At 36.4% G+C, this 26,164-nt stretch overlaps 1 protein-coding gene across 5 annotated transcripts in view; it reads right to left on the minus strand.

Moving 5' to 3' along the window:
- Window positions 1-2,644: 2,644 nt before the first annotated feature.
- Scoc (short coiled-coil protein) overlaps window positions 2,645-26,164 on the minus strand; it is a 70,483-nt gene continuing 46,963 nt past the window's right edge. The window contains exons 1-5 of one of the 5 annotated variants that reach the window (XM_046459581.2): window positions 11,495-11,510; window positions 8,654-8,749; window positions 5,897-5,968; window positions 5,442-5,525; window positions 2,645-4,123 (exon numbers count right to left, since the gene is read on the minus strand). In XM_046459581.2, the coding sequence (XP_046315537.1) occupies window positions 3,981-4,123; window positions 5,442-5,525; window positions 5,897-5,918 (249 nt within the window). In that variant the 5' untranslated portion in view covers window positions 5,919-5,968; window positions 8,654-8,749; window positions 11,495-11,510 and the 3' untranslated portion in view covers window positions 2,645-3,980. Of the gene's footprint in view, window positions 4,124-5,441; window positions 5,526-5,896; window positions 5,969-8,653; window positions 8,750-11,494; window positions 11,511-26,164 lie in introns of those variants that run through there. The other 4 variants (XM_058584057.1, XM_046459578.2, XM_058584055.1 and 1 more) reach the window with 4 other exon arrangements.

A 26,164-nucleotide genomic window follows, 5' to 3' on the forward strand; every position in this document is an offset into this window, starting at 1 on the left:
TTCTAGTCCAAAGTGTTTATTCAATGTAGACTATGCAGAATGGCCGAATCATAAGTATATTAAAGGCATTTCTGAAAGGGTTTTTTTTTTTTTGGTTCTCTTTTCAGTTTTGTTTATGTTTTAACTTCAGTAGGATTTACAGATGAAATATCAGCTGGCTAAAATAACCGCTTAAATCCTTTACAGAAATGACCAAAACATAGTGGTATTACTTCATAAATTTTAGTAATTTCTTCTCAGAATATATAGCTCCCATGCATTTCCATAATATGACTGCTGTTAAAAAGTTTTGGAAATAGAAGTACCCCTACTCTGACAAGTCAAATGGGGCCAGTTGGTGGAAAAGAAGATGCATTTGGAAACATATTTGGAGTTTCTCTTTGGAGATCCAAATGCACAGAAGAGTGAAAGCTAAGGGCAGTTTTGGAGAAGATGGGCAATGGCACAATAGGAAGATTATCTTTTAACATCGAATGTATAATGTCTTATCACATTTTGTGTTTGATGAATGAATAAAAAATATAATACTCTTTGTAAGATTGGGAGTTTTCAAGTTTTAGTAACAGATACTTGACAAACCATTTATAAATAAGGTATAAAATTAAAGCAATAAAATACATTAAAAATTGATTATAATGTATTACTTTACCTTCTGTCACCATTCTCAAAACTCTGCTTCATTATAAAGTAAATGATATCCTGGGGTCAACAAGTCTTTGTTATATATACCTTTTTAAATACCATTAATATATAGTGAAATAAACTGTAGCTACAAGGAAATTAAATAATTCTCTTCTAATTCTTAATATCCTGTGTAATTACAGTCTCTGTACTTTCATGATTTGCAAGCGATTAAGAATTAATCTCTGATGCTCACTGGTAAAAATTTTTGGTTGTGTTGGTATTGAAGTATTTCATGATAACCACCAGAGGGCATTACGAAATAAAAAAGTATTAGGCAAAGTAAAGAAAGACTTTATTTACATTCTAAAGAATTAAGATCCATTTCGCTCTGCTTTGGACCACAAAATTAATTTTAGATTGTACAATTCATGTCTCATTTAGATCAGAGGGAAGTGTAATGGACAGGACTAAAGATGCAACATTATTAACTAGTTGAAAGTAATGCTCATGAGTTTGGTTGCTTTTCTATAAAAATCCAAAAATCTCTGGAAAGTGGAAATATTTTTTAAAAATCATTTTATCACTAAAACTCATTTGGTAGTCACACCTGATTTCCTAGACAGACTTTTATAAATACTGTGTAGCCTGTCTTCATCCCACTTAGTATTAATGCTGATAGACTTGGCTGAGAAATGTTAATAATGTATTTGATTCCAGGTGCCCCTCAAAACCATATCAGCGTATGAGCCATAAATACTTTATAAAAAATCTGAAAAATGCCAAATTTGAAACATTTGCCCTACTACTTCCACATAAGTGAATGCTGTCTGTAGTAACTGATATAAGTCCCGTCCAAAGGGGATATAAAGAAGACAATGGTAGTGTCAGCATTGAAGGAAGTCCTCTCCTGGAGAAAAGGGGTAGCTCAATTTGTTGAGGCTGCTATAACAAAATACCATAGACTGGGGTAGCTTATAAATACCAGACACTTGTTTCTCACAGTTCTGAAGGCAGGGTGTAAGATCAGGGTGCCAGCAGAGCTGGGTTCTGGTGAAGATTCTCTTCCAGGATGCCGACTGCTATCTTCTTGCTATGTCCACTAGTCTTTCTGGCACTGAATACCATTTATGAGGGTTCCATCCCTGATAATTATAACCTATGGCACAACTTCCTAATACCATCACATTGCATTAAAAGCTGCATCTAAACTGACAGGCCTTCACAGACATCCTGGCTTTTGAGCTGAATCAATAACTGGATAGAGGAAGATTTGAGTACTTTCTATATGAAAAAGTTGTGCAGATACTTAGTAGCAAGAGACAGGCTAAGCTGCTAGTAGCAACCAAAATCCTTTATCTGTTTCCATTTTAATAAATTTGTAGCTAGGCAGTTTCCCAGCCACAGCTCTGTCTAGAAGTAATTAAGTCTCCACATGATGGGAATGCAAAAAGAAATGGGTCATTTCAAGGCCCAGCCCATAAAAACCTGACCTTTGTGCACATTTTTTTTTTCCAAATCAGAATCATATGTGAAGTGACTTAAGAATCCATGAATGAAATGGTAGAGCCAACCTTAACCTAATAAGTGTGAATATTTGTGTGAGGCGCAAAACCTGCTAGCCTGTAATGCTCTCACTTCTGAACCACTGTTGGGAGAGAAGCTTCTGTATCATTCTTTATCATTGGGTCTGTTTGTTATAGGAGCTTACCTAACTTAAAAAATTTAACTGCCTTTCCCCTAGAGAGAGATCTTGGATTCTTTCAACAATTTTGCTTCTATTTTTTAAAACTAATGTATAATGTCCATTAACAAATACATCTCCCCAAACATTCAGTAACCAGGTACTTACTATCTGTAATTTACCCTGTGGAGCCACCCTGAATAGACCATATATCTATTATACCCCATTCATTTAAGCAATTGTATCAAAATACACACCATCTCTGAAATAGCTTTTTATTAAACAGCAAAGCAGAACTGTAACACAATTTTAAATATCTGTAAATTAGGTCACAAAAGGGATGCAAAATGTTTGCAGTTTAATTATATATTCATACAGCTAAAGTCACATATCAAATCTTACACTAATACATAAGATTATTTCATGATTAAAAGTAGTCCAAATCTAATAATCATAAGCTATATTAGTGGGTCTCTTTTCCTATTATCTTAATATTATTTCCAATACTGATTCCCTTACCAAATAAACTAAAAACTAAATTTTAAAAAATTTTAAAGAATGACTAAACCTCTGCAAACTAAATGGCAGAATTTACAGAAAATTCTGGGAGAATAAGTGAGCTAAAATACTAAGATTAAAATTACCATTATTGTACATGTATACTCTACCATGTGTTCATGATTCTGTTACTAATAAATTCTCAAAGAATTTTGCAAGAGTTGATCTATTGGGTAAATGTCCTTGAGACCAAATGATAACTGGTCTCCCTATGTAGCTTACATAAAGTTATTCAAACTTAATGCACTTCCATATCTATCTTTTGTCTGCCAAAAGTCTATTCTGCCAGAGAGAACACAAATCTGGAGTGAAAACATTTGGAGTAGTATTTACCAAGTTCTTTCCTGCCCATTTCTATTTTTTCTCAAGATAGGTCTATCTTGAACGTACATACATGACCAGAACTCCTATCTTTTCAGGTCCCAAGTGGGTTATTTTGTGCAAAAGGAAGTTTTAAACAAATCTTCCCAGTATGAGACCAATTGCTTATAGAGAAACCATCAATCCTATCTTATTATTAAATACCACACAGGACAAGCCCTAGCTAAGACAGTATCTTATTTTGGTTAAGTTTCAACAATTAGAGTCATGTTACTCTCATCAGTGATTAACTATTAAAATTACTTTTACAAATGTGAAATTTTTTTTCCTTAGGGGAAGGGAAATGGGAAGGAAGAGGCAAATGGAGAAGAGGCACAAGATGGTGGACAGGGTACATAAAGCTGTGCATTCAGTACATGATTTTGGTCACTTTTTCACAACATGGTGGTTATTTTCGTATATATTTTACTAAGCCTATATAATAAAAGACAGTGCTAAACCTATATATCAAAGCAAATTTGATAAAACATTCATCTTCAAGTCTCATAAATATATGCAGTTCTAATTATAAAGTCTCTACAATACATTTGCACATTTTCATAGACTAACATAATACACAAACTCTCTTGTTATGCAGTTAATTTTGCCTAGATCTGCCATTATCTTCATAAATATTCAATGAAGCCACAAACAAAGGTACTGAAACTTTTGAAATCTATCCAAGTTTTAAAGGGGGAAAAAAAAAAACAAAAACTGGTCAGCAGCAATTCCTTAAAACAGAAGGGAAACCAATCCCTTACTTTCTTTTGCTTTTTGTGTCAGTTGTTTGAAAAACACTAGAAGCAGACATGAGGTTTTCTATATATTGTCCAAGAACTTGGTTTTCTGATTTTAGCTTCAGATTTTCTTCTTTAACTGCATCTACTCTTGCAGAGAGATCTATTTAAAGAAAAAAATGGCCATTATCAATAAAATGATGCTAATGACTTCCTATTACAAAATGCTAAAGATTCATTATTAAAAGCAAGATCAAAGTGAGGGTATAGCTCAGAGGCAGAGTATTTGTTCAGCACACCCTAGGCTCTGGGTTCAGTCCACAGCAGGGCAAAAAAGATATCAGATTATTTGTTTAAGGCAAATAAAGATGAAACTATGTCTTTACTAGAAATATTTAAGATATGTAATAATATAACTGAATTCATACACTGGATATAGGAAGTCTGTTTCCAAGCCAGAAATCATTTTGTATTTTCACATTAGCAAAAAATTCAAAAAGATGTGAGTTCTCATGATAAAATTTAACAAATAGTTACTGGGTGCCCCCAAATAGCCAAGCACTGTTCTAGAAACAACAGCAGAAGGGTCCATGTGGATACATATGCACCAGGGGACACAGTGAAGATCAGGAGCAAACAATCAAATATATAGAATGTCACACAGTTAAGAGTTGGACTGGAGAAAAAGCAAGAAAGGCAAGGGTCATAAGAAGCAGTTGAGAAGTTGCTTTTCAGGGTTAACTATTTTGTATTTTGGTAAAGGGAATTTGAATGGAAACTTAAAGGAAATGCCAGAATGAGCCATACAGATACGCAACTAAGGGAAGAAGACTGAGGGAAACAGTTACTTCTCCAAGTAGGGGAGCTTGGCATTTTGAAGAACAGGAAGGATCCTAGATAGAGATGGAACATATGAGGCAGAGAGAATAACATGACTCTAAAGGTAACCGGGAAGTCACAGACATTGGCTGTTGTTAATTCTGTCAAGTGGGAAGCCAATGGAAGGTTCCAAGTGACAAAGTCTGTACAATCAAGTGCCAAGGGTCGGGGGAGACCCTCATACATTAAACACCAAAAGATGGTTCAGTGGTAGTTATTAATTTATGCAATGCATTTAAAAAGTGAAAAAAATCAGATCATTTTCCTTTTAATTTCTGAGGTTAATATGACATGTTCACTTTACTGTAAGCTTTATTAAATGTGGACTTAGTTACACATTGCCAGGACTTGAAAAGAATTCTCATGTTAAACAGCATCATGTTGGACATTAAAGGGAAACAGAATGTTTGATGTCCCTTGAAGCGTATATGTTCTTTACAACCACCAGCCAAAGCTACTGGCAGGAGGAAGGAAAAAAACTATTAAAATGGACTTTGGTTTATGCTTTTTCAAATTATTCACACTAACAACTTAGCAACGTAAACGCTTAAAATTTCAATTAAGCAGATATCATTCATGAAAATTACAAAATGCAAGCTAACCTTCAAGTGTGTGTTGAAGTTCCAACACTTGATTAATAAGTCGTGTTTTTTCTTCAAGTTCCACCTGATTTTCAGCATCAACTGCTGTAATGAGAAGGTTCACATTTATTATTCATTAACATTAGATATCATTTGTTTAGTGTAGCACTTAAAAATCTACAAAACATTTTCTATTCCTTATCTCAACTGACTTGTACAAGAGCCCACAAAGTAAAAAGTTAAATCCCTTCAATGCAGTTGAGGACACCAAGGTGAAAGTGAAAAATGATTTGCCAACTTCTCAGTTAAAGTTAGATTATTTCTACAACCAAATGGGATATAAATAAGTAAATTAGCCAAGACCCAAACCTTCTTAAATTGTTTCTCTGCTCTTCCCATTGTTTAATAAAGCAAAAGCAACCAACGAAACAACAACAAACCCCAGAAACACATAAAAAAGCAAAGGAAGAACACACCATCCATATCAGCACTCATCATCTTGGGTAAAAAACTTTTAGATTTTCGATGTAAAATTCTTGATGAATGATCTACAATAAGAAAAAGAAACATGAACACAATAAAATATAAGTTTATTTTTAAAAAGATGAAGACAGTCAAATATAGTTTACTGTTTCTAAGAAAAAAATAAACTCCCACAGGTAAATAAAAGAATACAGACAGATTAAAAAGAAAGTATTAAGGAGAGAAAATATTGAGCTTCTTGGTAATCAAAAGAATTTTTTTTTTTTTCTTTTTGGACGGCGGGTTAGGGGGTTGATAGGGATTGAACCCAGGGCCTTATGCTTCCGAGGCAAGCACTCTACCAACTAAGTTACATCCCCAGCCCAAAGAAATTCATTTTTAAAAGGTAAGATTAATGATGAAATGATAAAATATGAAAATACTGAACACAGGCTTAAATGTGCAATCTTTTGAGGAATCAGAATAATAATAAACAAGATTCATAAAGACATTTAGAACCTTTTTTATGAAATAATTTACTTTTAGGAGCTCATCCTAAAGACAATTACAAAGAAGGAAAAATTATACACATAAAAATATTTACTTCAATCTTATTTACAACCCAGTATATCAGAAACAATGTAACTAGTAAATTACACTTGCAATTTATAATGGAATGGCTACTAAAAATAATTATGATTACTAAAATAATATGAAAAAATGTTCACAAAATTATATATTCACTAATGTAAATTACATAAAATACACAAATATAAATAAAGAAACAGAAAAATGAAAAAAAGCTCTTACAATTAGGGATTATAGCAAAGAAGAAGACAAATCTTTTTCAAAATATTCTTCATTAAATACTGTTTCACATATGTTGCTTAACTTTTTTTGCACATGATACTAAAGAAAAATATTAGATATCCGAAACACTAATACGGAAGACATTTTAAAAATCCAATTTCACCTGGTTATGGTTAAACCAAAACAGATTAATCAGGATGTAGATTATTAATAAGAAAATGAATAGTAACATTTCATTATTTTAATAAAAACCTCCAAAACATTAAAGCACAAAATTTCTATGAAACATGTTCTGCTCTATTAATAACCATTTCACATACAGTATACTCAAGTTTTTAATGCTACCAGAATATTAATGAAAATAGATTTCTTTGTAACCAACCTGCACTGAAGCAACCTAGACCTATTTTGTCAATGTTCCTCTTTCAACAAGTATTTACTGAATACTAATATACCCAAGGCATTGTTAGGTCTCCATATGCTAAGCAGTAGAACCCAGACCTACTGAACAAAGATGCATGCATACCAAAATTAGAATCACAATCAATAGAAATCAGTGTACTATTTATTATTCCCTCACATCAATTAATACAATTGTGTTATACTTCAGTTATTAGCATGAACATGGAAACAATGTCCAGTGTACAAATCTATAAACTACTTCTTGAGTAAGACACCAGTCTAAAAAAGTGAATAAACATCCTTTTCATAACATTATTAAAGGACCACAATCAACTCAATGATGCATAAAAAACCTATTCTGAGTCTTACTGCATCTTTCCATTTACCCAAACAGCACTTGGCAGGTACTTTCTTCTACCTTATGTTTTTTTTGAGACAAGTTCTCTCACTAAGTTGCCCAGGCTGGTTTTGAACTCAACAGTCTTCCTGCCTCAGCCTCTCAGATGGCTGAGCACAGGGCACATATCATTGCACTTGGCCTTTTCCACCTGTTTTTTATATGGTTTTAGTTTTCAGGGTCTCTGCACTTCGGAGAGGTATATATACATCTACCTAAATTCAAATAGAATGAGTACCAAATTTTTTTTCAAAAATTCTTTTTAATGCTATTCAATCTATTGTAGTTCTGAAGACCATACTTCAAAAATTATTCCTTACCAATTGTCTTTTTTGATTTTCTAATTCACTTAGAATTGTAAGCATTTCTTGGGTACAACATGTGAAATATATGTAAATTGTGTAATGACTAAATCTAGCTAATTAATGTGCATTTCCTCACAGAGGTCTTTTCTGTGGTAGGAACACTTAACATCACTCTTAAAATGAAAACTTGATTAAATACCTTCCTGAGAGAAGAGCACACTTCTAACAAATCACTAGTCACCCTCACTTTTAATACTGTTTCAGCACTGAACTGGCTGGGATAAGTCTGGCAGAGGTGGGAAGCAACAGCTGACACAGCAGGCCATCTGGGAGTACTGGGCAACAGCGAACTGCCAATCCAGCTGTGGCCCTTATAGAGAGAAAAATAACAGGGCTTCAAATTTCAAATGTCCATTGTTTTTAAGAATATAAGTAAGAGCAGAATTTCCATGACTGCTGAGAAAAGTTACAAGAGATACAAGCACCAGGTAACCAATATTCTGATTTTGAAATCAGACATCATACAGGAATGGAGTATTCTTCTCTGCGTATATTTCAATAAAATATTAAAATTAAAGTAAAAAGCCTTCTACAAAAGCACAAGTGTTCCATATTGACCACAGGAAGTAAAGAAAAAGTATAGTTTCTGCAATTTTGCATCATACAATCCAAACAACAGAAAGTCTATACATGACTTCTCAATGGTTTGACTTCATCTGAAAAAGTGAAAGGGAAAAAAGTCAGAAAAGCAGAGTCAAGAGGGCTTATTAGAGGGTAAATTCCTCTTACAAACATATTCATGGCTGAGGGGGCAGGGGTGCAGAAGTAGTGCCACAGGACAGTGCTCCAGGACATACCTCACAATCCCAAAGGTCACTATTCACATCACAGTCTTGTTTGGCCCATGACCTGGGCAATACACTGCAGAGCCTGCTGGATTGTATGTGGTGTCCCTATGCAAAGGGTATTAGTTTTAATAAAGTGAACCACAGCATTATTCATTGCCTTTTTACAACAATAAAAAGTAGCATTTTTTTTGTGATGTGATTAAAAAGAATGGCCTCAAAATGCTATTACTGAGTGGTCTTTCAGTAGGTTTAAAGCAATAAACAGATTTATTTTACATATATGATCAAAAGATTAGTTCTTTATGTCAAAGTATTTTAGTCTATTTTCTTTCAATACAGGATCAATTCTCAAACTTCACAATGTCTACATTGGTACTGAACTACATCCTAATACAATATTGCAATTTTTCAACTATAAAATCCTTTTTTATCTATAGTTGCCATCACATCAATATAATTCCACGCCAAATGTGCTCCTAAAAGTTTATTTTAAATTCCTGCTATAAACATAAATACAACTGAAGAGAATCCAGACCAAGGTGCAAATATGGAAATGAATTTGGGTGCTGAGGCTATTGTTTATCCTAAACCCATCTTAGCTCTGAAATGGACATGGCTGAGATTTCTCAGGTCAGATATTTTAAAACTCTTCTCAAAAATTACAGAAAATTATGGTGCCTATCTTTAGCCTTGGTTAGTAGAAGAGAAATTGAAAATTATTTTTGATAATTATCTTCATATTGGGAAGTAGAATGTAAGAAGAAAATAAGAATTATGAAATGTGGCAAGCATTAGGACAAGATCCACTTAAATAACTGTCTTTCCTATGCCCATGGATCAAATTATGACATACCACCATCTTACCAAATATTCCTTCTTGTATAGTACTCCTTCTAAAGAGAAAGTTTAGCATACAGATTAAGAATGTGGTTTTAAATGATCTGGATTCAAATCCTACCTCTGCTATTTATTATCTCTGGAAATAAAAGATAAGATCTCATACTGTTTTATTACCTGTAAAATGGAAATAACAAATATAAATGCAACTCTTGGTTTGTTGTGAGAATTTGATGAGTTGATACATATAAAACATATAATACTTCTGTACATAGTAGGCACTCAATAATTATTAGCTATTATCTTTACTTTTTAGCACTAGTTTGGGTCACAAAAAGAATTTTAGAAAAACTATCTGGTCCAGCTGCCCCATTTTACAAATAAAGAAACCAAGGTCAAAGACAACAATGGCTTACTGGAGATCACAACATTTATCCACAGAGTCTAGACTACAGCCAATATTCCAGTCTGTCTTTTTCTACCATTCCACCTCAACTATGCTCACATTTCAGATTTGAAATTTTGAGAAAACCTAATATTCCATTCAACTTCAACCATTCAACTTTCTGCATATAAAATTGATTTTCATCATCTGTCACCTATTTACTAGTGAACTGCTTAGATTTCAGCAGAATCTTTGTGCACTAACATGCTAAACACTTTATATCATTTCATCAAATCTACAGAAGGAAATTGCAATCTACAGATGTGGTTACTAAATGTATCTACCTTATGTTTAACAATATCTTAAGTCATTTATTTATTTTTGTACTGGAGAATGAACTCAGGGGCATTCAACCACTGAGCCACATCCCCAGCCCTACTTTGTATTTTATTTAGAGACAGGGTCTCACTGAGTTGCTTATCGCGTCGCTTTTGCTGAGGCTGGCTCGCAATCCTCCTGCCTCAGCCTCCCAAGACGCTGGGATTACAGGCGCGTGCCACCATGCCCTGCTGACAATGTCTATATCAAAAATCTGAACTCAAATCTACCTGTGCAGTTCCCTTTCCCACTGTGCACTGGAAGAAAACTTTATTATAATCTTAATCTAAGGTTGCCAAACATTTTGCAACCAACTTCTTGGGAGTTTCCTACTAAGCGGCTGAAGGTAAATCTCATTCACTTCAAGCTGCATCAGCTTCATCATGCTTTCTTCGGATCTGTTCAAGTTCTGCTAGTGACTGACTTTCTCAGGGTAGGTAATTCCAGTTTCAAATTCCACAAGATCAAGTAACTTTTCAGTGAGGACTGAATTAAGCTAGATTCCCCCGGGGAATAACAACAGCTAGCTATATTAAGCTTAATCAATAAGTAGTACTAAGATTTCTAGGTATAGTTTTTGGGTCCACAGGTATGGGCAGATATGGTACTGGGAACATCCAGAATCCTTAATATTGTTACATCACAGCCCGAGATTGATACATTGTAAAACAGAAGTCTTGCCTTTCAGGAATGTATGCTCTTGCTCCTGTCCAAATCTTACTCTCCAAAACTTGTTCAGTAGACTCTGGAGAGAAGCCAAGGAAGAAACAAACCCAGGTGCTGTTTTCAGCTCCTGGAAAGATGTCCCATCTCTTATTTCACCGCTAATCAGCCTCCCTTCCCACCCGGGAGTCCTCTCCCATCATCCGGGTTCTCCTAGAGCAGCCATGGGCAAGTCTAGGCGTGTCGGGTCCCATCCCACCCAAACGGCCCTCCTACAGTTCCATTCCTGAGCGCAAAGCTGGACAAGGGCCCCGAATCAAGAGTGCAGGGAGACAGCAGCAGGATGTCAGAATCAGGGACCGCCGGCGGCCCTGTCCCAAAGGAGCTTCTGGGCCTGATAATGAGAAAATGAGAAGAGGATGCGCAAGGGTTCTGCAGGGAGCCAGGCCTCCGCGGCCCACCGAAGCCAAGAACCGAGGCCGCGACCAGTCCAGTCCAGCCCGCCCCGCCCTCCAGACCATCGGCGGTACCGAGGCCGACATCCTAATCCCTGGGCCCGGCCCTCGGCTGCCCAGGACCGCCCTCACCTTCCGTTTGAGGCGCTGGGAGGGGGTGGGATCAGGAGGATGTCTCAGGCCGGGACACCTGGACCAACTGACACCGGCAGCTCCGCCCTCTTCGCCGACAGAGCGTGCGCTGAAAAAGGAGCCCCGCCCCACCCAGCCCCGTCGCCCGCCAATCACGAATCGGGATTGCACGCTTGCGCATTAGCAGCCCGCCGTCCCAACCGTCCTATCACAAAGTGAGGGAGCATAACAAAAGGAACTGACGCCCAATCAAGATTGAGCCCGTTGTGGGCGGGCCCGGGAAGAGCAACAGCCAATGGCAGTATAGGAACGTAGCTACTCCTTAGAAAGTGGGTCCCTGCCAAGCAGTTCTGGTCTCAGCTGGACCCTAAACACTGGGGTCAGAAATCTGGGAGGATAATCTTGACTTCTGTGAGGAAGGAGGTTGGTCTAACCAAACGCTAGGCGAGAAGGAAGGCGTTCAAATTCAAGAAAAGAGTGTTTGGGGGCAGGATAGAAAAAGGAAACCAACGCAGTTCCTCGATTCTAAAAAGCAGATTTTTCCTATTTATTTATTTATTTATTATTTTTTTAGTTTCCCAAATCAGAAATCTCATAAAGTGCACCGCTAATGGAATGTTTCTCTCCGTACTCCTCCTTCCATTTATTAAAATCTATAGTGCTCCTGACCATTTAATGGTTGAAGAAATACCTAGTATTACTTTGGTATAGCCCCTTTGCTTGTCTTATCTCCTTTGATCCTCCCAGCAACCAACAGAAAAACTTGAAGCTTAAGAATAAAGACTTTTCTTGTTCAAGGTCATACGTGTGGTACAAAATACTCTGTGCCAGACTTAGGAGGTTTGCGACACCTTTCTTGGTAATATCCATTGAGCACAGGGTAGACATCACGCGATACTAAGATACATTCTTGTTTTGACTTCTTGCAATCTCCTGAGCTGTAGGGCTGAGCCTTTTTGTCTGCCCTGTTCTTGGCTTTGTTCTTCTGGCAGAGCTTTTTGACACTTAGCGTTAATCCTTTTAAGGACTACATGGGGGGGGGGGGGAGTCTTCCATTTGGTGTTTGGAAACTACACATTTGGCTGTTACTAAAATACAGTTTTAAAAAATTTACTAGAATGCATCGCAGTATGTAAATAAATGAATGGGGGAAAAGAAATCTAACAAATCAAAGAAGTGCCAAGAAGAGTAAAAGAAAATGGAAGCGGTATTTAAAAAATAATAGCTAAGAATTTCCCAAGATTTTGAAAAATCTGACTTCTCAGATTAAAGAAGTACTTTTTCTTGAGGAAGATTAATATAAGGAATTCCATGTAGAGGTGAAACTATTGCAGAACCAACGAAAAGTATTAAAATTGCTTTTTTTTTTTTTTGGCTAGAACATGTTGTTTTAAAAAAATATCTTTTTTTTCAGTTGTGGTAAAAATACATAGCAGAAAATTGACCATCATAACCATTTTTTTTAAGTTCAATGGTATTAACTTCTTTCACATTGTTGTGTAACCAATATTCAGAACTCTTCATCTTCCCACCAACCGAAAGTCTCACCAAACAACTCCCCATTTCCCACAACTCTTTCTTCCTATATGAGTTTGGCTACACTAAGTACCTACTGGGGTCATTGCCTTCAATGTTCATCCTGGTTGTAGCATAAGGTAGAATGTCTTCTTAAGTCTGAATAATTTGGGCCACATTTTGCTTATCTCTTCCTCTGTGGAGAGATACTTAAGAGTGCTTCCACCTTTTGGCTATTCCCAGTAATGCTGCTGTGTGCAGATATATCAAGACCTTATTTTCAGTTTTTTCAGTATTTATCCAGAGGTGAAATTGCTGGGTCATATGGTAATTCTATTTGAAAGAAAATTCATAGTATTGACACGAGTAGACAAAAATAAAACTAGAAAAAATACCTAGAAGTTGGTATAAGCTAAAGATACCTGGACAGGAATAAATGTTGATAAAGTAGTGGGAAAGTATTATTATTCATTACTGTTGAGAGAATAAATTAGTACCATACCTGTTCCTTAGTTGTTGAAAACACAAATTATAGTGGTTCTAGTTAAATTGGCTCTTCATATAAAAATATAAAATCAGAACCTGATCTTACACCAAAACTAAATTCCAAAAGAAGTATGACCTAAATATTAAAAAACAAAACCCTAAAATTTTAGAATAAAACAACCTGTGACATTATCACAGGGAAGACAAACCAGCATCAGGAAATAAGGTTTAAATTTTTGATTATTTTTAAATTTAAATGTTTTATAAACAGAATAAAAGCCATCTTTAATCAGGTTTAAAATAAGACAGGCTGGGAGAATATAGAAAACTGAAAATATATCAGTAAGAAATAGACAAGATAAATATGTGAAAATAATAAACATACCTGTTTATGTAGGTCTATTTACCTACATAAAGAAAGAGTAGGTACATTTACCTACTCACCAAAGAAAACTGAATGGCTAGAAAGGTTTGCTATGTTTTAAATGTTACTTTCACTAGTAACCAGGGAAATTCATGTGAAAATAATGAGATAAAGGGATCAATTCATCAAGAAAATGCAAAAATTGATAGAAGTGAAATAATAAACTAAACCCCTAATGATAATTGGACAGTTTATCACTCTCTGCACTTTAATTTGTAAAACAATTATACAGAAAATTGGTCAGGATAAAGAATACAGATCTCAAACTTCTCTGTACATTAGAATCAATGGGAATCTCTTAATGATTACAATGAGCAGGTGATACCCCTAATTAAATCAAAACTCCAGGAGTCAGATACAAGCATTAGTGCTTTTAGAAGCTACAAAGGTGATTTGTATAAAGAACTGGCAAATGTTCAAATTATTACTACAGAAGACCTAAAAAATACTATCAACTAACTTGCCCTAACTGACATTTACAGACCATCCTACCCCATGACTGAAGAGCAAGCTTTCTTTCAAATGTACATCTCCCAAATGGATGCTTAAAAAGCAAAGCTCAATAAATTTAAAATAAAGTCATACAAATTATTTTCTCTGCTCAGAAAGGAACTAGAAGTCAATAACAACAAAATATTCATAAATCTCCCAAGTATATAATCACAACCCTAAGTTGGAAATCAAACCGTGCAATTCTAAAAAAAAAAAAAAATCAATCACAAGAAAAACTAGAAACTAAATTAAATTTAAATGTATATATGTCAAAATTTTCAGAATATTGCTAAAATAATATTTAAATTTTTTCCTTTTACTATTATATGCTTATGTGAGATAAACAAGGAAAATATCAAATCAAGAATCTAAGTGTTCGCTTTAAGAAATTAGGAAAAGAAGAACCAATCAAACTCAAAGCAAGAAAGCAGGCAGATAGGATGAAATAATATAGATAAAAACTTAGGTCTGGATCTTCATAGTATGGAGGATGCTAAGTTCGCTGCATCTATTATTTTGCTCAGTCCTCAAATAACACAATCAGCTAGGTATCAGGAACTCTATTTTACAGATGAGGAAATCAAGGCTTAAGGAGTGTTTTCTCCAGTATCATATAGCTAATAAAAGAATGAATTCAAATGTATCTTTTTATTTGAAAAATGGAAATCATTAAACATACTTTATTGAATTGTTAACATTGTTAGAATTAAGTAAAAATAAAGCACTGCAAACTGAAATAACTTTGGAATCATAACCCTAAGAAGATGGATTGGAACATGTAGTCACCTCAGCCTGAATAACTCCTGTTCCTACTAAAACCAAAATATTAATGTTCTCCATAGAATTTAAACAAGGCCCACAACACCCTAGTCAAAAGGTTCAGGAGCCAATCCACAATTATGCAGCTTATAAAGAGCCATGTTGCTGGGCATGGTGATGCATGCCTGTAATCCCATTGGCTTGGGAGGTTGAGGCAGGAGGATAGTAAGTTCAAAGCAAGCCTCAGCAGCAGAGAGGTGCTAAGCAACTCAGTGAGAATCTGTCTTTAAATAAAATACAAAGTAGGTCTGGGGGTGTGGCTCAGCGGTTGAGTGCCCCTGAGTTGAATCCCTGGTACCAAATTTTAAAAAATTAAATTAAATTAAATTAAAAAGAGCCATGGAAACTTCAATTCCCCACAAAGTAACAATCAACAGATACCAATACTGTGATGACACAACTGTTGAAATCATCTAGAACTGGCCTTAAACAGCTATTACAAAAATACTTGCACACTTAGTCATGAAAAAAAAAAAACCCAAACAGAAATTATAATTGGAAGTATAAACAACACAAAGAAAAAATAAAATAAGAATCAAGTGGCAATTTTAGAACTGAAAAAAAGATTTAATTAATTTTTAAAATTTTAATGAAATGTAAACCTCTTTGCAAAGAATCGTGGCAGGATGGAGTGAAAGAAAATGGGTGAATTTGGGGATCTTGGTAGAAATCATCCAATCTGAACAACAAAGAGAGAAATTATTGGGAAAAATAGGAACAAAGTCTTAGGAGTCTCAGATAAGAAAAAAAAAAAAAAGATGTAATATTTGTATCAGAGACCCAGAAGAGACGGGTAAAGAGTGTGGTATGGGGGGCTGGGGATGTGGCTCAAGCGGTAGCACGCTCGCCTGGTGTGCGTGCGGCCCGGGTTCGATCCTCAGCACCACATACAAACAAAGATGTTGTGTCCGCTGAAAACTAAAAAATAAATATTAAAAAAAATTCTCTCTCTCTCCCTCTCTCTCACTCTCTCTTAAAAAAAAAAGAGAAGAGTGTGGTATGAAAATATTTGAAGAAATATTGGCTTTCCAAATTTGGCAAAAGACTATTGCATTAGTGGGAGGAGGTTATTAAAGTGTCTAAAAAGGCTTCTAAGGAGAAGAATGTGAAAAAGAAGATGGAGAAAAAATGATTTATACATGGAGCATCAATATCACTAACATCACAAAGAAAGATACCAGTAGATGTCATTTTTCTTTCTAATGAAAGAAGAATACATTGCCACCTATGTAGAAAACTAGGTTTGTATTTAAAAAAGAAAAAAAAGCTGCAAACTGACTTTATCAAGCCCATAAAGTAGCAATACAAAGGACAGGGAAATATGTTAAGTCCATCACCTTGGATAAAATTAGCAAAATTTTGCTAAGAGAAGCACTGCCAGACAAAAAAAACAAAAACAAAAACAACAACAACAACAACAAAAAAAACAAAGTTCTTTTCTTCAACAAGTTCATTGAACTAAGGGATAAAAGAATAGAAAGAAAACCTATAACTAAATAGATATATTTTAAGTAAAATATATTATTTTGAGTATTTTTTAAAGATACACAGAAAATGGCGTTTTTGAAAACATTTTTGAATGATGAAATTATTTTAAAAATGCAAGAAAATTATTTCATAATGATTTCATATGGTTATTTTAAAACATTCACTTTGTAAATTTTCAGAACCAAACATGTTAATTCAAACTCTAAAAGAAGTCTTATCCCTGTACACTGCTATGCACCTGTTTCCAGCTACTCTAGAGGCTGAGGATCATGTGAGAAAAGAGGTTTGAGGCCAGCCTGGGCACAGAACAGACTCCCTCTCTAGAAAAAAAGAAAAGGCATTAAATTAGAAACCAATACATTGCTCACCAAATGTTGCAAATTTGAAAAACAGTGTTACTGTTAATTAAGATGTGACCTCATGAGCTGGAGATGGATAGTGCTTGCCTACACCCAGGAAGCCCTGGGTTCAATCCCCAAGCATGGCAGAAAAAAAAAAAAGTGCCTTCCAATGAACAAGACTAGTACACCTAACTGAATACAAAAAGGGACTTAGAAAGTTTGTCAAACTGGTCATAAAGTGAATATTCATTAATTTACATATTTATCTCATGAAATGTACTATATTTACATTATAATTTTCAACTTAAAATGGCTTAAAAATTACTTGACCATAAAAAGTCTCCTTCTGAATAAGGAAAAGAAACATACAAATAGAAACTACCAAGATTATAAAGAAATATTTGACTATAAGATGAACATTTTATCTATAATGTGTAAATATTGATATTACAGTTCATCAAAATAATACAAAGTTGACATTTTCTTCATAGAGAGTAGAGGAACTCCACGCTGAAACTGCTTCACAACAGGTATTATGTGGGGGAAAAAAGTGGCCAAATGGAGAACTTCCAGGGTCATTTTGATGTCCCAGTCTGACACACTCTCATCACCTACATGAAAACTTCTGTCTCAAGTAATTAGATGTTTCTAAACTTATTGTGGATATTTTAAGATTAAATATGCTAAACGAAGGCATTTTGATAACTTTCAAGGGCAACCAGGTGTGTTCCTAGATACTTTAAGCTCATTGATATGCAAAACATGTTTCATTTCACTCCTAAATAAGAACTCACATTTTCTTTTTTACTGATTTTTTTTCCTTTGAAAGGTTATTGAATTCATTGGAGAATAAGTGCTGTCTTAAGTTGATGATTAAAGAATATGTCCTACTTGTTGAAACTTGATTTTAAAACCAGATTATAATAATATACCATAATATAATGTACTATACTTAGCATTCTATCATTATAAATTAAATGTTTCATATATACTTTTCTCAAGATTATAATCTCCTGATAATAACCAGTAGTTGGCTAATTTGATCAGTCACTTAAAAAAACATATTTTTAGTTGTATATAGATACAATGCCTTTATTTATTTATTTTTATGTGGTGCTGAGGGTCAGACTCAGTGCCTCACACATGCTAAGCGAGTGCTCTGTCACTGAGCTACAAACCCAGCCCTGATCAGTCACTTTTATTCATTTAAAAGGAAAAGGAAATGTAAGAAATTGACAGAATAGTTTTTAAAGTTTCTTAAGTGAAAATTCAGTGGAACTCAATTGAATCAAGCTTTGAATTTTATGACAAAAATGAAAATAATTAAAAATGATTCTGTGCAGTCTTGGTATTCATTTTCTCTAGACAAAGTATTTTCTGATCAACATTTCTCAAATATTGGTAACTTTAGTTGTACAAGAAGAGCTTTTAAAAATAGTTACATGTTTATTTTATTATAATAAAAAATATATATGAGTAGTACAACCAACCCTCCATTTGCTTACAACAAAGCTGTTATTGTTTAGATATGAGACAATGCAAGAATGTCCAGAGGTAAAACGATTACATCATGAAAGTTGTAACCTAATCAATGGATTAATCCACTGAAATGGATTAACTGAGTAGTAACTGCAGTCAGTTACTACTGTGCCTGTCACACACTGTGCCTAGTAAGCAGAATTCTGTCCACTTCCTGGTTGTCATGTCCTGGTCTATTTCCTTGCCACACTCTTCTGCCATGACATTCTGTCTCACCTGGCCCCAGAGCTATGGAGTCAGCCAACCAAGAATTGAAACTCTGGAACTCTGAAACAAAATAAACTTTTCCTCCTGTAAGTTGTTCCTTTCAGGTCTTTTGGTCACAGTATCAAAAAGCTGTTAAACACAAAAGCCAAGTTCAAAAATGATTTAAAGTAAATGGTTAGTTCAATGTGGCAACAATTTTGATGTTGGTATGCAAATGCCTCATTTGGAAAATTCTAATACCTCAGTAGTGCCATAAGAATTGGTTACAAGAAGAACTCTAGGTTCCCGTTTGGGCTCAGCCTAGAGCTCAGGCAATTCTACATTCATTTTCTAACCAAAAAGTTTAATGTGGTGTCCATGATGAGATAGATGTTGTGGACCACTAAAATATTTGAAATTAACCATAAGATTGTGGGAGATGAGTACCTTTTACTATAAACCCCTGTTTCTTTAAAGGAAGGCTTGGAATAGAGCTGATTTAGCCTGGCGAAGTATAAAGTAACAGAACTTTATCAAATAACACTATCCATGAGTTTAGGGGATGTTTCTCCATATTTAAGAGTTTTCCTTTGGTGGTTGGATTGTCTCTGACCACTCAGCTCTTAGAAGCTGCTGTAGGTTCTGAGGATATTTCCTCAGACAGTCACCAATCATTTCAACCTTTATGATTTGGTGATTCTGATTCTTAAAACAAATCTACATTTTCATGCATTTTACCTGGATGTCTGTTCCACTAAATTTTTATTTTTTTAAAAAACTGGCTTTAAAATCAAGACTAACCATTTGGGTCTAGAAGTATTAAAGGGATTTCTGTTTTAAATAAGCATAAAGTGATGCTTTGAAGGTTATAGAACTCAGGGTTATGGCAATAACTAGTATTTTATGAAAGAATGCTCCTGTGTTGCCAGCGAGACTCTAAAACTCTAGGCTGCTAATGGATTTCCTAATTTTGATGTAAGAACATAATCCTTACCATTTTGGGTTTCCCTGGCAACCATTTATAATAAAAAGAATAAGTTTGCAGCGTTCCTCTGTTGGCCTCTGTCGGGATCTGGAGTTTACACTACCTATAAGCTAACAGGTTACCTATAAGCTAACTGGGGCAGAGGCATGAGATGCCTGTGTCTGAGCCCAAGGACTCTGACTCAAGCTCACCAGCATCACAAGCTTCGGGCTGTTTTGCTTTTCTTCTCCCAAGTCCTATGAGGGTGAGGTAGAGGTCCCTAATGGATACCTGCCTAAGCACTGAGTTGGGGGACTGGAGAGAAACCTTGAGCTTGGGGGGTCTGTTGCTTTTATAAGAGAGTGAAAGCAAGCTTGCTCTTTATCCAGAGGGAAGCATTACCTCAGTCTTAATGTGGCTCTCTACAAACACGCTCCATTAAAGTCTGGGTCAGGGCCTTGAAATCTTGGCACAGTAGTAAGAAATGCGGAGACATTCAGGGCTCACAACAGACTGCCTCTCCCAGTAACTTCTAACTTGAATGATCTTCAGTTATATGAAAAATGCCTATTTTTCTTCCCCTTCTTATGCAATATCTCAAGATAAATCCTGCAAAAAGTTTCAGATAGTGTTGATGGGATGTCTCAAACTCAAAGAGGAAGACAGCTCCCCTAGCTGGAGTTGGAAGAAGCATCCGTGGAAGTCAAGAGCACACAAATAATAATGTTTTTTTAAATGAATTAAATCATACTTTGTAGCTCTGCCCCTAACCTTTTGTTCTCACTATCTGATCTCTGGAACAATCGGAAGTAAGGAGGAGCCCATGTATCATTGTAAAACAACTGGTGAAAATTGGTAATTGCCAGGTTAGTAACACTCATCACAATACAGCAGATCAAGGGTTCCCCAGCTCAAAGCAGAGATTTGGCCAGGCTTCCTTTCTTCTCTGGTAGAGACAGAAAACAAGAATAAGTCTTGCCACTGAAGGAGAGGGGCTTTGCCTGTGTCCTGCGCGGAACAGGCTTCCATGTCAGGTCTAAGGGTTGATTGACAAGTAGTTTAAAACAGTTCAAGTTCCTTTAAGCTGCAGGCAAAATAGCTCCTCAAGTTGTAGAAAGAGTCCAGAACTCCTCTGATTCATCCCTGAGGACAGAATTGTCAGCTCAGGTTACAAATAGGTTTTGTTAGACAAGGAATGGAACCACCATATAATCCAGCTATCCTACTCCTTGGTATGTATCCAGAAGAACTAAAAGCAGCATACTATATAGTGATATAGGCATGTCAACATTTATAGCAGCACAATTCACAGTAGCCAAACTACAGAACCAAGCTAGGTATCCATCAGTGGATGGATAAGAAAAGAAAATGTGGTTTATATATACAAAATGGAGTCTTGTTCAGCCATAAAGAAGAATGAATTATGCATTTGCTGGTAAATTGATGGAAATGGAGAAGATCATGCTCATAAAAAAGCCAGACTCATAAAGTCAAGGGTTGAATGTTTTCTCTCATGTGGAAGCTAGAGCAAAATTAGCAGGGAGGATGGAGGGAATCCTACAAAACTCATGGAGTAGAGGAAGGGACAAGAAAAGGGAGGAAATACAGAATGAAATTAACCAAATTATGCTAAGTGCATACAAGAACATACCGCAGTGAATTTCACCTTTGTGTATATCTATAAAGCACCAATTAAAAAAATAAATCAGCCAGGCACGGTGGTGCATATCTGTAATTCCTGCAACTTGGGAGACTGAGGCAGAAGGATCGTGAGTTCAAAGCCAGCCTCAGCAACAGTGAGGCACTAAGCAACTCAGTGAGACCCTGTCTCTAAATAAAATACAAACAGGGCTGGAGATATAGCTCAGAGGTCAAGTACCCCTGAGTTCAATCCCTAGTACCCCCCCCCAAAACAAAAATAAATAATAATAAATCAATAAAAAGAAGGGAAGAAGGGTGGTAAGTAGGGTGGGGGGAGAAAGAAATGAAGACTGAATGAAATGAAGCAAATCATATTCCATGCATACATGATTATGTCAAAATAAACCCCACTATTAGGAATGACTATAATGTTCTAATAAAACATTAAAATAAAAAATAGACTTTCTTTACCTACATCATGAAACAAATTGAAGCAAGTATCCTGGGGCTTTCCTTGGAGGAAAATAGAATAGAATAGATAGAATCTTCCCAGGTGTGCTGGAATCCACTTTTGCTCACTCACACAGAAGTTCCTTCTGGGAAGATCTCTAGGGATCTTTATATTCTAGGGCATTAATTTCAGTTGGAGTGCTGTCTCTCCCATCCAAAGAGTTTTATGTTAAATACATTTTAATAGATTTTTCCTAGCAAGCATCATAGGCCCCAACCCAGTGACCATTTTAACATTCTCATGCACGTATCCCTGTGGTTCCAGTTTAGATTTGGCATTTTGTCCTCTTAGCATTGCCTTAGACAAATTAATGGACTTCAACGATCCACCAACCCTTGCTGTGCTTCGAGTGATCATCCACAGAAATTGAAGCCATAGTCTTGTCCTATGGGAGCTGAATAGAAACTCCTAATCTTGATTCCTTAAATTTCTTGAGGACAGTATCTTGTCTGTTAATGTCACCCCACTGCCCAGCACACAGCCTGAATGTGTGTCCACAAATACTGTCTGAATGAATGCTCCGGGTCCTCACTTTTTCAATGTCATAATGAAGCAGACAAATCTGTGCTGCATCGTGGATGACCTGGATTTCCACAGTCTTTTCACTTCAGAGCTCCTGTTACTTTCTATCAAATTATCTCAAGGCCCCTGATCACACCCCAGTGAGAACCAGAGGAACCCAAGAAGTAATTTCCTTACAAGGAATGTCACCTACAGTGGCAACTGATACCACCCTGTGACCTCTGACAACTGTCAGGAGATATTCATAGTAAATAAAAAGACACTATGAATGTCATGTCCTCAGGCCAAGGCTAGGGAACTGTTAGGGACCTGAGCCTATTTATGCTTTTTGAGATGGTACACTACTGACCTCTAGTGGCAAAATTGACTCAAAAGCAGTTTTTAGTTCACACACAAAAAATATTTGTTTATTACTTCATAATTATTTTATCTTTCATTTAGTAATATGTTCTGCTTGCAGAATGACATTAAATATCACAAGTATTTTTATCTGCTAATATCCAGGTAGTATAATTTTGGCATTTCACAGAATCACAGAATATTTGAGCTGAGAGAGCTCTCTAAGGGATGTATGGGTTTTATTTCACCATGTGTGGAAGATGAGACCCAGAGGAGGAAAGTGATCGGCTGAAATCCCCAGCACAGGGATGAATTGAAAGTCATCCGAGCCTGGTGCTCTTTCTGTTCTAACACACTGCCTGCCAGTGGGGATGAACCCGCGGTGGCTGAAGAGAAAGCAGGATCTTATTAACAGTTCTACACCGAGGAATAGTATTAATGTTTTCCTAGGCAGGAGAGAGTTCTGGAGAACTGAAACTGAACCAAAGAGCCTCATCCATATCTGCATCTGCATCCTGAGATTACACATCTGGAGTCTATGTCTGATGTCACACTCTATGAGACTTCGGAGAGAGTGAATATATTTGCAATTGGCAGGATACGAACTTGGAAGGATGTAATTAACCCTTCCAGTATGATCAGAGAACCAACTGTGATATTTAAACATGGCCACAAATTCTTTGGCAGCTTCTCACAGACATCCACTCCTGTGTTCCTCCTAATGAATCTGAACAGGCTTAGGACTATTTCCACCCGTAGAATGTGACACTGTGATGCTATGTGACTTCTAAGGATCCATCATGAAAAGCCACACAACCTCTCCCTGGTGGCTACAGAACATTTTCTCTGGGGAAATTCACCATGAAGGAGAAATACAACTTCTCCTTGACCATTGTACTGAAGAGGCTAAGAGATTGACAGCCCCATCTCATCTCCCAGTCAACAGCCAGGATCCACTGATCACAATAGAAAAAAGCCATCTTGGATGACCAGCCCACCAAACTTCAGATGAGTTCAGCCCTTGCTGACAGCTAATGGCAACTACATAGGAGACCTCGAAAGGAGAACTAACTAGCCAAGTAAACCCCTCCTGAATCACTGAGCCACAAAAGAGTAAGCAAAATAAAATGGTTGTTGCTTTACAATGCAAAGTTCTGAAGCTAAGTTGTCACAAAACAGTAATAATCAGAACCAAGAGTCCATTAAAGAAATTTATTTCATTCTGTAAAAATACTGAATGAAAAACACAAGCTAATACATACAACCCAAATACTAGTGGAATCTGTTAATCTTTTCTTCACAGGCAATAATAATACCTATAAGATATCAAAAAGCTTTTGGTGTAAATGAATAGATATTCTGAGTGACCAAAATATAAGTTATCTTTCTTTCTTAAAATAGGATCATCACTTCAAGAAGATTTTTGCAGTTTTCCAGAGAGACTTTTCTGCTTAGCAAGCATATCCTTTCTCAGAAAATGGTCTGAGTGACTATTTTCTCAGTTTCCAAGGATTCCATGCAATTGGTACCCTTATAGATGCAAGGAGAGAATTTAGTCTTCATTGTACACAGTGAACAACTTTGGAGGGATTATTTCCTTCTCAGAGCCAAGCTGAGAAGGGCGGGAGGCACTGTAGGCAAACCCAGCCATGGGGTAGAGTTGTCAACCAGATGAGAAAATTGAAGTTTTAGGGGGTCACAGAACTTGCCCAATATTACCACAGCTAGCAAAGCCAGGATTAGATTCCAGGGACCTCATCATCAGAGCTTGGAAACTTAATCAATTAAGAACACATTCCTCAAAGGTACACTCATATACTGCTGTGGGACTGCAAATTGGTGCAGCCAATATGGAAAGCAGTATGGAGATTTCTTGGAAAATTGGGAATGGAACCATCATTTGACCCAGCTATCCCTCTCCTTGGTCTATACCCAAAGGACTTAAAAACAGCATACTACAGGGACACAGCCACATCAATGTTTACTGCAGCACAATTCACAATAGCTAAACTGTGGTACCAACCTAGATGCCCTTCAATAGATGAATGGATAAAAAAAGTGGCATATATACACAATGGAATATTACTCAGCAATAAAAGAGAATAAAATCATGGCATTTGCAGGTAAATCTATGGAGTTAGAGAAGATAATGCTAGGTGAAGTTAGCCAATCCCAAAAAAACCAAATGCTGAATGTTTTCCTTGATATAAAGAGGCTGATTCACAGTGGGATAGGGAAAGGGAGTATGGGAGGATTAGACGAACTCTAGACAGGGCAGAGGGGTTGGAGGGGAAGGGATGGGGCATGGGGTAATTAATGATGGTGGAATGTGATGATCATTATTATCCAAAGTACAGGTATGACGACACAAATTGATTTGAATATACGAATACAACCAGAGATATGAAAAATTGTGCTCTATATATGTAATAAGAATTGTAATGCATTTTGATGTCATATATAAATAATAAAAAAAGAGAACACATTCCTCATTGCTTCTCAAGGAAAACGTATACTCCATTAAAAAAAAAAAAAGTAATTAAAGGAGCCATTAGCCTTAGCAGCAATGCTTTCAGAGGTATGGTCAACGGGATTAGCAGCAATGGTTGTACCAAGTATTTAAAATAACAAAGCTAACCTTGGCCATAGGGAGTGTGTTGAGTGTGGGACCAAAGGAGCCAGAAGAGACCCCCAAGACTCAGGACTCGTGGATGGAGAGGGGAGGTGCGAGGGAGGGAGGACTGAACACGAGGTTGGGAAGGAGACAAGGGAGCAAAGGAAAGGGGGCAGGGTAAGGCCAAAGGACAGAGGAGGCGTATTTTGAGGAGGGTGAAAAGAGAAAAGGAGAAAGAGAAGGCGTGAGGTCTAACAAATCAACAAGGTTTCTACCCCTCGGCCTCCATCAGAATGATGAAGATGAAACCAAATGCCATCAAGTGTTTTCCTCAGAACAAAAGCAAGAGGAAGGATTAGGAAAAGGAGCACAGCCAGGTGACAGACAGCTCAGCTCCTGATCACCATTTTGCTAAAGTTGTACATCTGATAGGAAGAGGGTAAGCCCCGAAGCTGTTGTGAGTCCTGGGCCTGAGAGCTGTGTGAAGATGCTAATGTTTGGAGTATAAACATCCAACCTCCGAGGAAAATAGATTAACTACTTTGGGGAGTCCAGCTACAAAGACAAGAAGAACACATGCTGTCTACCCTTGCTTGACATCCATTTACTACAGAGAGATGCTGCCTTCCCAGCCCAGATGCTGCATTCACAGTCTGTACCAAGTACCCAGGACAATGCAGACTCTCATGGAGTCAGACTCTCATGTTAAATGGATGAATGAAGAAAGGAATATTCATCTTTCCTTGTAGGTCACTCTGCTTATCTCTATTGGAGAGAAATTTGGAGGCA

Source organism: Marmota monax, unplaced genomic scaffold, assembly GCF_021218885.2.
Source record: "Marmota monax isolate L192 unplaced genomic scaffold, Marmota_monax_Labrador192_F-V1.1 WCK01_AAM20220418_F8-fsc00039, whole genome shotgun sequence".
In the NCBI taxonomy this organism is placed as follows: Eukaryota; Metazoa; Chordata; class Mammalia; order Rodentia; family Sciuridae; genus Marmota; species Marmota monax.